This window comes from Dermacentor variabilis, chromosome 4 (genome assembly GCF_050947875.1).
Source record: "Dermacentor variabilis isolate Ectoservices chromosome 4, ASM5094787v1, whole genome shotgun sequence".
NCBI classification, from domain to species: domain Eukaryota; kingdom Metazoa; phylum Arthropoda; class Arachnida; order Ixodida; family Ixodidae; genus Dermacentor; species Dermacentor variabilis.
The window spans coordinates 108,197,743-108,214,171 of record NC_134571.1 but is presented as its reverse complement, the minus strand read 5'-3'; the positions used below and the strand labels follow the sequence as shown (position 1 = coordinate 108,214,171).

Genomic DNA, 16,429 nt, shown 5'->3' with positions numbered 1-16,429 from the left:
CAGCGATCATCGACTGTTTGGTGATAACTTTCTTTCAACACGTATCGTGGGAGATGTACTCGTATATTGGAAGGTACGAGATCTCATTCTTTTTCTTTAGGTCTGTAATCGAAGAGACAAATTGAATTAGAAGGCGCAGCGTATATTTCCATTGGTATCGATAGTGCTTTTACCCATGCGAGAGATTATCATGGCGTCAGTTTGGTTTGGTATTCCGCTTTTCACATCGCATTCATGCCCAGAAATAACACTGGCACCGTGGCTGATGCCTAACACCACGATTAGCAGTATCTTTGTTGTAACCCATTTCACGCTCATAAGAATATTTTTCGCCTACCGTATGCGATTAAATAATGTCGTCTTATGTAATCAATATCATCATTTTGCAAGGTCTATTCAGTACAACGGACTTAGCACGTTCCCGTACCCTTGATGCACGATGTTCCTTGCGGTGAATGCAGGCCTGTTTTTTCTGAACATTGAACGGAGTGAAAAATGATCACTTATCTCCCCATACTTCTATCGTTATTCGTATGTATGTGACAATGCGAGAAAACATGTTCAAGCCCTGTTCTAATTCCTGCCTGTCTTTCAATATCGTTGCAGCTACCTCATGTCCAATCATCTCACGCAGGTTCCTAATTTAACCGACTGCTCGGAGCTCCTCATCTTGTAAGTCTGATTATAATTGATAACCACCATCCACTATCTGCTTACAAATCCTGTGCTTCTTTTTTTTAAAAAAAGCTATTTCCGTCCTTACCGGCCACGTTCCTAAGCATTTTCTTCAGCTTTTGGATCATCTGTACTGATAGACACAGCGCACCTCAGTGGTCGAATAAGAAGACTCGATAAGCACGCCAAGACTCAAGGCAACAACTAGGGTGTAATGGGTCTGGTTAAGTGTAAAGGTAGTGATTTCGTGGTGTGAATACCAAGCACGTCTCTACTTCGTGACCAACATTCGATATCACAGCCACGTGCGAGATCAGGACAAGTACTTTTTAAAGTGCACAGCTGTGCTTTGTTTGCTCTTTCTTTTGCAGTTAATCTTTTTTGACCAAATCGAAAGAAATGAACTCGGAAGTAACGCGAAGGATATGCTTCTTCTTTTTCGTTGCAGCGTTTATTTACCATAATTACATATAGGCTCCAAAACTGTACACCTGAGAAATTGTCTGCTTTGTTTTTCTTTTGTAGAAACATCCAGTCACGTAAGCGTTTTTCCCCTCTGTCGCTTTCGCAGGGACCTGACCTACAACCGCATCGAATCCCTGGATAACTCTCCATTCCTTTCGCTCAAGAAGCTTCGCGATCTTAACCTGGGCAACAACCTCATCCGTCGCATAGAGGACACTGCCTTCCACGGGCTCACATCTCTGCAAGTGCTGTGAGAAACGAGCTGATTCTTTTCTCCTTGCATGGCTTTCTTAGCCACAAAGCTTCGTGTTCACCTTGATGACTTTGCAAAAAGAATCTGCAGGTAAATGCTTGCAGGTGTTTCTCTAGAGGAGGCGTTAGAGCAGTCTTCTATTACTTTTCCTGCGCTCTTGTGTGGAAGAAATTATCGAAACATCTCTTTGACGCTAAGGCCATAACGCGGCGGACTCTTATCCATGAATAATCGGCATTCTAATTAAAGCTACCCCCTCTTCGTGTCTTGGCTAGCACTCGTTCAGGTGTTTTCCAGACATTCGCTGCTTACAATCAGTTCTCATCGCAGTGGAGAGCGTGAAGATCCTCTGAGCCGACGTCTTTTTTCTTATCATCTGCTCTCTTACAGGGCGCTGCAGAAAAATGGCATCAGGGAAATTCATCCGGACTCTTTTGTTCCCACCGCGAAACTTCAAGATCTGTAAGTATGAGACCTGTGATAGCGATAACAAATATGAATAGAGTTGTTCACATTCAAAGGGGCGCTAGTGTTCGAAAAGCGAAAACAGATCGTTTGTACAACAAGTCGTTATGCTCGTGTCGAAGAATTCTCGGTCAACCACTTGCTTCGTCGGGCGGCGCGCCTCATGCAGCAGTGTTCGCATAATGGCGGAGGAGGGAGGAAAGAGAAAAGCAGAAGGCACGGATGTTAACCATAACACCGTCCGGTTGGCTACCCTACACTGGGAAAATGGGAAAGGGCAAAACAAAGACGACAGGCAGAGAGAGGAGGGAAGGAAAGAAGGAAATTAGAGTATAACGGTGGAAGGTTTAGCTCGGGTGCTCCTATCTAAATACGTGTGAAAAGATTATTCGTTTTTCTCGGCAATCACAGCACCAAATTTGACTAGGTTTGCTGCATTTAAAAGAAAAAACGTAAAATCTAGTGACGTTGCTTTTGAATTTTTTATTGAGATGGTCAATTTTTTATTAAAAATTGGCAAAAATAAAAAATTTTCGGAACATGAAACTATCAAGTTTACAACTCTAACTCGGCAACGAGAAATGATATCACAATTCAGGGAATTAGATCTGATAGTACATCTAATGCGGACAAAATTTATAGGTTACACATAAATAAAAAAATAAGTAACATGGAAATACAGCTTTTGCGGAACCCTTGTACACGACGTAACAAATTTATCTAAGATATAAATTGGCATACCGAATTTGTCCGCTTTCAATGATCTAATGGATGCCGTTTACGGAACCGCGATATTTGTTCTTGATGCAGAACTATTTATTTGTAAACTTCCTGAGTCTATATTTTTCGAACTTGCGAATTTTTGAAAATTTCTTTCTCAAGATTCAGGCCATAACTCGAAATTCCGCTCACAATAGTCACTAGAATTTAACTTTCTCTCTCAAATGGAATAAATTTCATTAAAATCAGTCTATGGGTTATCTCGGAAAAGCATTTTTGCGTTTTACATGTATTTGAATGGGCCGCATCGGAGTTGGGCCCGAGCTGGGCCCGAGCTGGGCCCGAGCTGGGCCGAGATGAGCCGAGCTGGCTAAGTTGGGCCCGAACGCAAGGAGGTTAAGCTTCCGCTGAACCTCCCTGCGTTTGGATTTCATTTATTTGCCTCTGTCTCTCGCACAACGGCGGGAAAAATTGAATGAAACGGCACACTTTTGAAGTGTACTAAATAGACATGCCGATTCCTGTAGGGGGTATTGCCTGCATTTGCTTGGACATGCATCACTACGCAATTTTCGCTTCTGTGGCATTAGTCTTGACTACACCACGTTTCTTTTCTTCACTGTCTGTGCAGTTTATGTCGTCCAAGGCATGAACGTGTCATGGCGACATGTCATGCCACCCAAATAGCCGGCTGCAACTTATTCTCCCTTTTACATGTTTCGCATGCCACTGTAACGCCAACAGAAGTATGGGAGTACGCACGTATAAAAGCACGTAAATGCATCGGGATCCGTGTTCGGCGTTAACTGCGAAGGGTGTAGACTTTTCGTACATTTCGTGCCCTTTATTGTTTGGGAGCATCGTTTATTGGCCATGCTTGCATTACAGATGGCTGCATTAGGGCAGATCTGTGACTTCACCGTTGTGCTATTGGTTTATGAGGGTGATGATTATGCCGCCATTGGCTGCCGGGAAATAAACAACTTCTGGGCTGGCATAGGTGAACGAAGTAAGTTTGGTGTACAAAACCCCGACGACGTTCAAACCAGGTGGTTTTGGAGCTGGAGGGAATGGAGTGAAAGTGGCACATTTGCACATTTCTGATTACACGCGAGTGCTATATCAAAAATTTGGTGCAGCGGATAGTGCAGTTATAGATCACGGGTAAAATGTTATGACTTCCATACGGGAAACGTGTTCACATGTAATGATTCCGTTTCAGATGGAAAATCAGCTTAGGGCTCATATGAGCGCACGTTAGTGTGTAGCACACTGTTCGGTATACCTGAAAACTTATAAGGGTACTGCGAATGAAGCCGGGGGTATTAAACTTTCAGTCCTCCTTGGTTTTAATATGCTTAACCTAACGACCATGTGAAGCTTCCTAAGCTTGTTACTAACAAAAAGTGAAGCTCATCGTTTCCACTAATTCTTCTCGCTAGTATTTGTAAAGCTTTAGTAGCAGACATACTTTACCAAGACTTTACATGAAGGAGCCTTCAACATTTTGCGAGTAACGTCTGCCGCTTACGGAACTCTGACGCTCTCGGCCGTGAAAAGGAATGCCCACACGCGAAATAGAGTGTGTCGAGTTTGGCCGTACTTGCTCCATAAGTCAGTTGCAAATTCCGCGCTCTTTTTTTGCTTAAGTTTCCTGATTCGCTTTATCTCTATTCCCCATCTCGAAGTACTGAAAATTCTATATCAGAGTTCAGCTCTCGCTTTCATCAACCGCTTCTTTGGCGTTTCTCAGTCGAATGGCGTACTTCCGGTTTCTCACCGGCTCTTTGCCCTGTCCAGGAACTTGGCGGACAACGCGTTCCCGGCGATGCCATACCGCGGTCTGCGCGGCTTGCATCGCCTCGTGACGTCTGGAAACCGCCACTTGCGCAGCTTTCCGCCCCCGGAGGCGTTTCCCCGCATCCAGAAGCTGTACCTCTCCTACTCGTACCACTGCTGCGCGTACCTGCAGTCGGTGGGTAGTGGGACGCCCGACGCACCTGTTGCCAAGGACGCCGTGCTATGGCTCAAGAAGGATGACATCGACATGGACAAGTGGACCAGCCTCAGTAATGCCTCCGCGTTGGACGTCTTTCCGGGTGCGAATATTATGGTTGACTACCTGTGTTACTTTAAAGGCAGCTCCATCGCTGCGACAAGACCGCGTGTGGCACGCTTCTGGGAGCATCGATCGGGAAATCATTAGATTGCAGCTCAAGAATGCAAGGGGGTAGGAAAAGGAAACACCGCGAGCGCTTCACTTCTGCTTCACGTCTGCTGCGTAAGATTCGAAATGTCATACTATTTCTCAGGACCGCACGTAACCGCGAAGATGTCGCACCGAAAGTTTTGCTGATACGCCCTCTTACTAAAGTACGTCCGGCATAGACAACTGCAAACGAAACATTTTATTTGAAATTGCGAAAGAAAATGGTGCTTAGGCGCAAGTTTTCATTCTTGAGCAGACGGTTTCATCAACTTGCTTACGAATCTGCGCAAGCAACTTGCACAAGATACTGATACCCTCGAACTTAGACTTGCATGAGAGTCGGCAACAATGATCAGCCGAATGCCATTCACCCTATCTCTTTCCTGTCGGTGTATGTCTGCACGGCAGCGCGGCGCACGCATAGATGCGCCACTGTTTCAGTCCTACTGCGTAGTATTTGCCGATGTAATATAGCAATAAGCATCCCACCATAGTATTGCTTTGAATGAACTCTGCTGTGTGCTTTCCGCTTGCGTGCTGCCGGCTTTAACAGCATGATTCTTGCTGCTGACTATCGCCTAGTCGATCGTATGCTTCCGTAGTGACCACCGTGCACTCCCAGCCATCGGTGATAGCAAAGACACCGATTGTGAACTACACTCTAAAATTAAATTCATGCACACTGTGGGACCTATGTTGTCCCCGAATAGTTGTCATAAGTTCAGCGCACACTTCCTTTTATTGCCACGCTGTTCTCGCTACTTTCCTGTCAGGAACGCTGCGTCATGCTGACACGCGCATGCCGTCCATGACAAGAAAAGCACTTGAAGCGCAACGCTAAATAAACTAAATGCAAGCAACATAGAAGCTAATTTATTGTTGCGGGACAACGTAACTCCCAAAGCAGGCAAAATGTTCATAGCGCGTAACGCTACTGGTTTGTGCTATCTGATTTCATATGTTGTCCCTTATAGTTAACTGTCACGGCCACTTGATTCCCTTGATTATTTGCCGTGATTTTTTCACCGCAAGAAGCCCGTAGCCTTCGTATTCGGCATAAGTGAAATTGATCGCCTTTCACTGATTTAACCAACTTAAGCACGCGTCATAACAGCATCGTAACAGCGCTGATACCCGTTACATCGAAGGCAAATGGCGGAATGCGGCACCACCGTACTGTATGTCTGTAGGCGGACCTGGAATGTGCAGCCCTCTACCACTTTATTGGAAGTGTCGAGATTGCTTAGGATTGCCTTTGTTCTGTTCCGCTCAGTGAACGCTTTCGCATGGTATTACGTTCACGATACGTTTTCTGGCTCTAATGCTTTATTGTATATGTGAAGATATTCCCTAAGATAACGTAGTATTTCCTTCGAATATCCGCAGATAACATCACGTCAAAGTTTCAAGAGTTTACTCACCAGCTAATCAAGGTCTTCGGCCAGGACTACATCATTCCTGACAACCTGGCCCAGTACTACGGCGAATACCTGGAGGACTACAAGGCCCTGTATACAAGCGACGAGGAATTCCAGTACCCCGTGCAGTGCATTCCACTACCAAGTGGGTGATGCTTCGTGTCATTTTCTTATAAGCAGCTTTGTGTACTAAGGATGCACCTATGTGCAACCCGTGTAATCGACGTAGAGCAAGACTGTTTAAAGAACCTGCAGTATTTAGTAGTACTTCATACTTGATTGGTGGATGCAGTTGTCATGTGGTCGGTGAGTGGGTTTCCGTCAGTGGTGTGGCGCAACGCCCAAAGCGCCATTTGGCGCACCAAGAAACCAAGAAGACACTGCAGTGTACATTCACGCATGCAACAACAACAACAACAACAACAACAACAACAACAACAACAACAACAACAACAACAACAACAACAACGACGACGACGACGACGACGACGACGACGACGACGACGACGACAGCAACTCGGTTGTCTTCACGATATGGCGCAAAATACTGCAGGTTACGCTTGTCCAGCGGGCTTCCCTAGAACACTCACTGATGATTTATCGAAAAGATTCTCGGCACATTGGCTGCTTACCACCGCTGCGGTTTTTGCTCACACGGCTCGACTTAGGCTTTGTGCGATTCTCTTTAGCGGTATGCCCAGGCAGTCGATTCTAATTACGCCACACCTCTTGTGCTCCATGTTCGGAAGTGAAAACTCGCTACAGAGATAAAAAAAGACAACACCGTAGGCTGTGCATCCCGTTTTTAGGGCTTAAATGAGAAAATGGAGATATCAAATTCAGCGTAACGTAACATGCGCGTTGGGAATCGACAGGGCTAATGTCCCGCAAAGTTCGTTCGTTTAACATATGTAAGGCCTCGTGCGCTATTCTAACATTCTTTCTGCCGTCCGTTCTCGCAGCCCCATTCATGCCGTGCGAGGACCTGTTCGGCTGGTGGACGCTGCGCTGTGGCGTCTGGGTCGTCTTCCTGCTCGCCATGCTTGGCAATGGCCTCGTCGTGGTCGTGCTCTCGCTCGGCCGCTCCAAGATGGACGTGCCGCGGTTCCTTGTGTGCAACCTGGCGCTCGCCGACTTCTTCATGGGCATCTACTTGGGGTTCCTTGCTGTCGTCGACGCCTCCACTCTTGGCGAGTTTCGGGTGAGCACTCTGCTTACGGGACCTTTTGGTTATTGCGTTCCGCGCGCTAGAAAGTGGTCTGATCTTTCGGTACACTGCGATACTTGTATGCAAATGTAGTGGGAAACCTCAATTTCAAGGCACGTCAGCATCGTTAGTTATCATACTCCTGAATCAGACGTCCATCAGAGTTTTCTGAACGTGCATGTTGGTGCGTGTTGAATTTGGCCGGAAAAATGTTATTGGCGATTTATATCGCCCAAGGAAAGCTGCTTCTCTGAACCCATTGTAGCGTGTCTCTTCTGATTTCATTGATTTCATGATTGGTTCGCTGCAAGCGCTCTTGTTTCGCCTTATGGGACACGTTAGAACATTTAACGGTCACACAGCGCGCTTTCCTCCATGTCTGGGTGAGGTAGACAAAGCTTTTATAAACAGTCATACGCTTCTTATACGTTATGAGCCAACATGGACCAGCTGATGGCGCGTTTTTACTGCTTTTAAGCTTTCCAAATTACGTTATGCACTCAGAAGGAGGTGCGTACATTCGAAACTTTGCATTATATTTATTATAAATTAAAGTGTTTCTGGATTATTCCTTTGCTTTTGTTGTTTTCCTTTTATTGTGCATTGACTGTCTTCGTTCCTGTGCTCATAATTCTCCTTCACAATTTCAATGTGTGCAGGTATACGGCATCGGTTGGCAGATGTCTCCTGGCTGCCAAGCGGCCGGATTCCTCGGCGTGCTCAGCTCAGAGCTTTCCGTGTACACGCTGTCGGTGATCACCATGGAACGAAACTATGCCATTACGCATGCCATGCACCTCAACAAGCGGCTATCGCTCAAGCACGCAGGATACATAATGGGCTGCGGCTGGATATTCGCGCTTGTCATGGCGTTGCTTCCATTGCTGGGCGTCAGTGACTACCGGAAGTTCGCTGTGTGCTTGCCGTTCGAAACAGAGGATTCGGTCACGTCTTTGGCTTACGTTGTCTTCCTCATACTCATCAACGGCGTCGCCTTCCTCATCCTCATGGGCTGCTATCTGAAGATGTACTGCGCCATCCGAGGCTCACAGGCGTGGAACTCCAACGACTCTCGGATCGCTAAGCGCATGGCGCTGCTCGTCTTCACCGACTTCCTCTGCTGGGCGCCCATTGCATTCTTTTCGCTCACCGCGGTGGCCGGGCTGCAGCTTGTCTCGCTCGAGGAGGCCAAGGTGTTCACTATCTTCGTGCTTCCTCTCAACAGCTGCGCTAATCCATTCCTCTACGCCATATTCACGAAGCAGTTCAAACGCGACTGCGTACTCATCTGCAAGCGCATCGAGGAGTCTCGCGTCACACGGGGCATCGGCCGCTGCCGCCACAGCTCCAACTTCTCGAATCGCCACACCCTCTTGGGCACCAACTCCGCGGGCGAGAGGCTCACGGACCAGCAGGCGCCCGGACCGCCATGCCAGTGCGGTCTGGCCAAGGGAACGACGCGGGTGGCTCCCAGCGGCTGGAAGGCGTTCGCGCTTCGCTACCTGCTCTGCCGGGACCCCGACGCCCATCCGGCGGACGTCGACGGCTACAACTACGCGCTGGCGCGCATCCAGCGCACCATGGAACGCGGTGGACAGCGGGCGTCCAGCATTTCGAGCGAGAACTTCTCGTCGCGCTCGGACAGCTGGCGCCAAGGCAGCATCCCGCTGCGGCTGCTGGGCGGCCGCGGAGGCGCCTCCTGGGCCGTGGTTGGCCGCAAGCCATCCCAGGACTCTAGCCTGTCCTGCAGCAGGCCGGACTCTTCGACATCCACCGTGCGCATGTCGCGGTCGTCTGTCAGTAGCGACGGGACGGCGCGTGGTCCGCCCGTGACTAGGGCGACCGGTGCTGAACCCGGTCGGCTTCTGAGGGCCTCGACGCGCGACAAGCCACAGCTCTGCCGGCAGCTGGCCGTGGACGACTCGGCTAGGGCCGGTGCCGCACCACCGCCCCGCTCGCCGCCGTACGCGCAACGACGGAGGAGCGATAACCTGTGTCCCGCTTGCTGCCGGAAAGAGGCCTCGCTGCCTTTCAAGAGCAAGGAGTTCGAGGAAAAGTTCAACTGCTTCTACAACCGGCTTGCCGAGACCAGCCACGAGGACAGCAGCGAGCTGTCCAAGGAGGAGCACGTCGTGCTCTCCACCGATCAGTCAGAGCCGCGTAACTCGGTGAAGGACGACACGACAAACACGTCGTTACAGAGCGAGTCTGGCCCTAGCGGCGTTGTTCAACCGGGGACCTCAAAAGCGTCGTGCGACTCGCCGGAGCAGCAGCAGCAGCAAAAGCAGCAAGAACAAGAACAAGAACAACAACAACAACCGTCTTCGGTCTCCGAGGAACCGCGAAAGAAGAAACGTGCACACGGCAAAAAGAAAATGCACATAAGCGTAGACGACATCAGCAGTCAGGGGCGCAAGGCCGCTCCAGGATCCTATCAGACGGGCCGCAAAGTCGTGTCCGACAACTCCCTCAAGAAGATGTCTCTCAAGAACTTGCCCCAGTTCCTGCGTTCGCTGTCTAGTCACAGCCCGAAGGGCAAGTCGGAGACCAAGGAGCGCAAGCTCAAGGTGAGCAGCCAGAGCCATTTAAGGCCCAAGTCCTCTGAGAGCTTACCGTGCTCGAAGAGCGACACGCGCATCCACAAGCAGGAAGGCAGCTTCCAGGAGTGGAGCCAGCTCGAACCCATTCCTCACGATGGCAGTGACGCCGACCGCTCGGACTCGAACTCAGACAACGACGAAGTCTTCATCGAGTTCAGGGCGAGGAGCTCCTGCTGTGAGCTCGGGTCGAGGCAGGAATGCCGCGCCTTGCTTGCGCCGGAAGAGCCAAAAGTCGAAGATGCCGAAAAACCAGTCGAGGACCCGCCGGCAGTGAGTGGTGCTGAAGGGTCTCCTCCCATAAGCAGCGCTACCACTGAAACAGAGGAGCACTGACTGCACACATATTCTTATTATTGGGCACACCTGATGTGACGACGCTCGCCACAGCCACCGGATACCTCGCTGCGTAGGTAAGGTGCTGGATTTCACATTTTGGCAAAACTCAGCCGACGTGGTCGACTTGTTTATAGCTCCATATGAATGCTACTTTTTATTCTCATGTTAACGAGAGTTAGTAGTTGGATATGAAGAAATACTCTACTGAATGCAAATGTTAGATAGACTTCTTGGCTTCTTATTTTTTTTCTTCTACACAAAGCTTGCTACAGAGATTTAGGAATCATCATACCGGCCGGCACTAGGAACGTTGTCGCCTATGCCATTAATCAGGCCGTAATGCTTGATTTCATCTTGACCTTGGTTACTTACTACTCATGCATGAACTTCGGCAGGGAAAATGCGATTGCCTTCCCTCCTAACTTTTCTGCTGGTCAATGCTCAAGAGCGAGTGGTCAAACACCCGTTATCCCCATAACACCTTAATCAGATCTTTCATTCACGTTGAAACACTATATCGAGCGTTGCGAAGAAGCACAACACTCATGTTGTGCATATCCGTGGCTCCTTCTCTAAACGCGCAGCTGCAACATCTTACGTAATACGGAACTATAATCTCCACCGTGTTTTATGTGCGCAGTACGCAGTTACGTTATATAGTACTGGCAAGTATTTTGTTATTTATTCCAAACGTGGCTCCAATGGCTATCGTGCGCACAACCTTCGCAATTTCGCTACAAAAACAAGATGTAAAAAGTAAGCCAAGGAAAAGGGAGGAGACGAGGCTTTAACGCTGCCCAGCATGCTAAATGTCGGTAAGAACGGCCAGTTAGCTGCCTGTCTTGCGCTGAAAAGAAATGTTCCCACGCACTGCGAGAATCGATGTTATGAGAATAATTTTGCAGGTAGCGGTTATTCATTGCCACCTGAAAAATTGAGTGGCCGTCTCAAATTTCTAGAGACCACGGCAAGATGCTGAACCATGACAAAGAAGCCTTCTTGTACAATCAGCATTATGCAATGTTCTGTGTTTCTGCGTATGTGATTTATTTCTGCAGTTAATTGAAACTCAAGGGGAGGTGGGGGGGGGACTATCTTGCTTTGTAAACCCTTAGGACAGACGCTTTCTTTAGTTCTCCGTTATAAAATGAGAACTTGGGTTCCGATATTGAAGTGTAGGCAGTGGACCATTCACTTTTTGCACGTACGCCGTGTGTCTCGGTTGATGGGAATGATGACGCTAGCGCATTCTTATTTAGCGTTAAATAAAGCTCGTTTTATTGGCAATGAATGTGCGTTTTACTTCATATAAATCCAACTGAAGTGCGCAGTTGCGTATAATTGAAAGAAACGCAGTTGCGTCATCCTCCTGACAGCCATTTCTCAGCTTTGCTAAGCCATTCAGTGGATACCTCTAAAGCAACTTGTATCAACACTTGTTTAAAAAAAGTCGCCGAAACTGTATGAACTTGAAGGAAAGTAACCTGCTAGTCTGCCATGATTTTCTTATGAAGTATGCTCTCTTTTATTATAGAGTGCGTTCTCCTTACTGACGTCTATATTTTCTCTATCTCTCTTTCAGAGCAAGGGCTCTAGCACCATTCCATGCAAAGAAGCCACCTCGATGTATATATAGGCCTGCGTGCGATGTGTACGCTTATTTCATTGGGATCACATATGCATTCATAACTAAAGATGACGAAAGCTCTTATTTATTTGTGCTTGCATGTAACACAATCCATCATCCTTGTTTTGCAAAGAATCAGTGCGTGGACGACCTTGACAATACATTGAATAATTCGGAAATTTGCGGTGGCTAGCAGCCACATTAAGAAGCTTGCCTTGAGTGGCACTCGCTATTCATTGGCCAATGCATTGCATGTCGTCTTGTTCTTGTCATGATTGACCATAACTCATGAACCAGTCTATGGTAAATCGTTTGCCCGGGAGAAACACTTCTTGCATATGTCCCACACACTTTCGTGTATTGTCTTGTCAGAATGTGCTGCACATTGTTATCGCATTAAAAGCAACGTACGAAGCAAGTCAGTCGGAAAGAATTTGACTGAGCTGCATGGCTTTTAAGGGGGGGGGGGGGGACTCTGGCTGTTTTCGTACAAGTATTATGTCGCGTTAGACGATCTCCAACAACCTGTCGTTGTGGTTTGTAACGACATGACTGAATGGTATTCACTCGTCTGTAGCCACACGATAGAGCTGCTTGCTATGAAATGGCAACTCTGACTCTGTGCAGTATTGAAATGAAATTTGATTGTGTTCACGTTGCAGCATTGAATGACCGCTTGTGTGAAAGTTGTCAAATAATAACTGTCAAAGTTGCACAGGAGCACTCTTGAAGGAAACTTGTACAAAGTTGTTTCCGCGAAGAACTTTCGACAGCAACATGTTCTTCATGACTTCATGACTTCATGACTTCATGACGTCATATTGAGTTCACGTCACGTCAGCCCGCTGTATTTTACGCATCGTAGCTGCATCGTTCTCGATACCGCAATGACGCAGGTGGTTTCACCACGCTCTGTCATCAAAAACGGGGCGAACCGTAGTGAATAGATTTTCAAACAGACTGAAACAGCTGGAGCGCGCTTTGATACAAGGGTTTACTTGGACGGTAACGCCAACGAAGGGGTCGTCTGACATGTTTCAAATAGATAGGCTGGGACAGGCGGCCGCATTACGTCTCTCTTGCAAGTTGTACGCACAATTAGTAGATACGTTAAGTAGATACGTTAATGCCGTTCATCCTCGGATAAGTAAATTTTCTCGCACACTCATCCCAAACCTTGTGTAGAAGCGTCAAACTGGTTTAGTGGTGAACCTTTTGCCTATAAGTTAGGCCTAGCATAATCATAGAGCACGTGTGCACGCTAACAAGGCGCCTACTCAGTGAAATTGAGTGAACTCACGCGCCTCAGTAGTCAAGCTTAAAAGACACTTGCCTAACATTCACTGATTGTCATGGTTAGCAGGATATGAGGAAAGCCGTTCAGGACCACTACACGAAACGGTCGTTGTCCTTTTCCTAGAATACGCTCCCGCTTCTCCGCCTCCTTCGGTAATTCTTCGTAATGACAACTATGATCATGAATAAGTTCGTTAGACTGTCGAGTAAGAAGTGAATCGCCGACGCTTCGCAAACCCCCACTCTCTCGTTGGCTCAATGCGACATGCAACGTTACCTCCAGAGCCTTGGGTACTGATGTCCGTTTCTGGCACTGCGTTATCTTTGAATCCTTCTGACTAATTTCAGTCTCTCGTCCATTCCTAACGTCCTATTGGACGTTTCACATGAGTTATATATACTATCATAGATTTTATTGGCCTGTATTTATCTATAGTTTTCTACAGCCGGTGGTTTCTTTCATTTGTCAATATGTTTCGTTTTCTGTTGACATTGCCGCATTTACAGCTTGGTATGTGGACACCAGTTAGGGCCAGTTCAAAGAAAATTCCGACACACTTTTGAACTGCCGAATGAAAACTGATGCTGTTAATCGCCAACTGATACACTGAACTTTCAGCCCAATTGCACCGTCTTACGATGCCTTCTATTACGTTCTACTTGACTCCGTTTGGAATACCTTCAACACACCTGCCGTTCGTTTTGATGCGCCAAGATTCGCATTTATAGATACGGCATACTTTACACTGCCCGCAGCACATCCTCGCCCACATATGCGTTCAATGCACCGCATTTGCCGTAGGAGCACCCTGTCACTGATTGCTACAATGACAACTAACGTGCGCATCATGTGTCCGGAGGCATCTTTTTTTTTTCTTTTCGGCAAATGCAGGCACTGACAGTCGTGACATTCTTGTTGATGTGAGTCATTTAACATTTCTCATGGCAAATGTTTCGCCGGTGCTTTTATTTTCTTTTTCTTTTCTTTAAGCTCCGCAAAAGTTCACACAAAACCAGGTTGCTTTTATGAAGAAACTGTGAAGCAAGGAGAAACCGCGCCAGAGAAATGTCCGAAAGACTGTGGTCGAAGCGACAACCAGGCTTTTGACAAATAAGCACCAAATAAGTATCGATTCCCGCTAAACTCCGAAGTTTTATGGTCGTAGTATGCCGAGCACACGTCTTGACATATTGCAGTTACGGTCGTCGCATTGCTGAAATTTGTCACATAAAATTCACATCACATAAGCTTGAATAAATGTGCTGATGAATGAGCCATGAAACTGAGCCGCTTCTCACGCTGTGTGGTTGCATAAGTGTTCCGGCCAATGTAGCATGCCGCTTAAGTCTTGAGCTTCGCGCTCACTTGGTGAGCCTAAATGCGATTCGCTTTTGAAGAGAAAGTGAGTCTGTGACAACTCGCAATTAACGTCTTGGAAAAACAATTTGCAAAAGAAAATGAAACTATAGCACCGAAAAGCAACCGCCTTCTCGGTGATTTTCTTTCTTTCTCAGTGGATCCTCAGAAAAGCAGCGAACATCTTAACAGAAACATTATTACTCGTATGTTAACTTCTGCGATTTATTGCAGTTATATCTACGTAAGATTACGACATGCGGTATTTTGAAGGACACTTTAACGCAGACAAGGAACTGAAGTAGAGTTTCTGAAATAGTTATTCTATGTATTTATCAGCCTCCATTCAACGCCCAAGTTGTTTCAACAAATTGACCATTCTTGGTAAATCTCCATCTGTAAGATTTAATTTCCTAGCAAATGCGTATGCTGTAACATCGGTTGACGCTAGGCACCGTATAAAACTGCGGAAAAGCTAACAGTATTCCAGGCGACGTTTTTCTTTTTTTTGTTATGTTTAATGACATTTCAGAATATAAGGCACAGAAGCGCCGAGAGATACACTGAGAAAAAATTGGTGTTTCGACTGCCATGTTGCCGGGCGGGAATAGAACTGGCACTTCAGTCAAAGCATATGCTGCATTGTGTACAAAGGGCCGTCTTATTAGCGGCTCTAAATCACGTTGCTGCGAAGTTCACATTCAGACTTCAAAACGCCTTGATATAGGCTGTGGTTGTTAGCCCTATAGCTTTTTATCTAAGCGTCACATATGCGGTGTGCGAATTATGGCACTATCAAAAAAATTTGTTACCATTCGTGTAAAATTCACACAGCATAAGGTATTAGCATTTATTTTGCTCACAAAGAACGACATTTATTATCTCTCATTACAAGCACTGCCTACGCGCTTGAGGTGTTCTTGAACATCATTGTCGTGGATTCTTTCTTTCTGGATATGTTCGAGGGACAAGATTGACCTTGTGTTCCTTGTTAAACATTCTCCAGCTCCGCTGTTATTGTGGGAAACTACAAATAACTGCAGCGAACTTTTTTGCGTTGACGCTTGCGACTTGTATATGACCTGATACGCTAACATGTATATCGCATTTGTCGGCGCTGAAGCTACGTTGAGTCTGAGCAGCACTTTGCTCAACTGATTGTGGCTGAGCAAACTGAGGCTGGCATCATTTGTTTGCCATGACAATTACCTGGCAGCTGCACAAGCAAACGCGAAATAAACCCCTATCTACGACTCCAGCGTCGCGAATGCATTCTGGTCATTCAGGTCTCTGTATATTGTGGAACAAAGATCAAGGTGTCGGCAAGATTTTCGTCCTGTGGTCAACTAGACAATGGAACGTCGGCGTGTGTGATGGACTGTGATATAACGCGCGAATATATTGCCATTATACACTCTTGTATTATACGAACACTGCGTATTCAGTGCCATTTTGATGTGCTTGGATGTTTTGAGCATACAGACCCACTTGTAATATATACAAACGGAATAAACAACCTTTTTTTTCTTGCTCTGCGCAAAACAACAAAGTGTCAGTGCAGCTTACTTTGTACACGACTATACCACTGCGACTGTCTGCAATTTAAGCTTAAGGGAAACAACGTTGAGTGTGGCATCTGGGGTAACGACTTGTGAGGAGGGAACAATGTTGCTCTTGATGTTAGTAGGATGGTTCCTGGTTTTGGCCTTTCACTTTTACTATATATTTTAATTAACACTTAAAGGATTTTATGAGAATCCCCATGTAATAGATGGCTGTCTCGCTGGTTGGCCGATCTCGT

General features: G+C 46.8%; 1 protein-coding gene across 2 annotated transcripts in view; it reads left to right on the top strand.

The window, feature by feature from the left end:
* The window catches only part of rk (G-protein coupled receptor rickets), a 162,694-nt gene extending 146,523 nt beyond the window's left edge, over positions 1-16,171 (top strand). For both annotated transcript variants that reach the window (XM_075689970.1, XM_075689969.1), the window contains 8 exons: positions 607-672; positions 1,247-1,390; positions 1,784-1,855; positions 4,379-4,677; positions 6,174-6,350; positions 7,168-7,406; positions 8,072-10,418; positions 11,931-16,171. In XM_075689970.1, coding sequence (XP_075546085.1) covers positions 607-672; positions 1,247-1,390; positions 1,784-1,855; positions 4,379-4,677; positions 6,174-6,350; positions 7,168-7,406; positions 8,072-10,345 — 3,271 coding nt within the window. In that variant the 3' untranslated portion in view covers positions 10,346-10,418; positions 11,931-16,171. The remainder of the gene's footprint in view (positions 1-606; positions 673-1,246; positions 1,391-1,783; positions 1,856-4,378; positions 4,678-6,173; positions 6,351-7,167; positions 7,407-8,071; positions 10,419-11,930) is intronic.
* Positions 16,172-16,429: the final 258 nt, after the last annotated feature.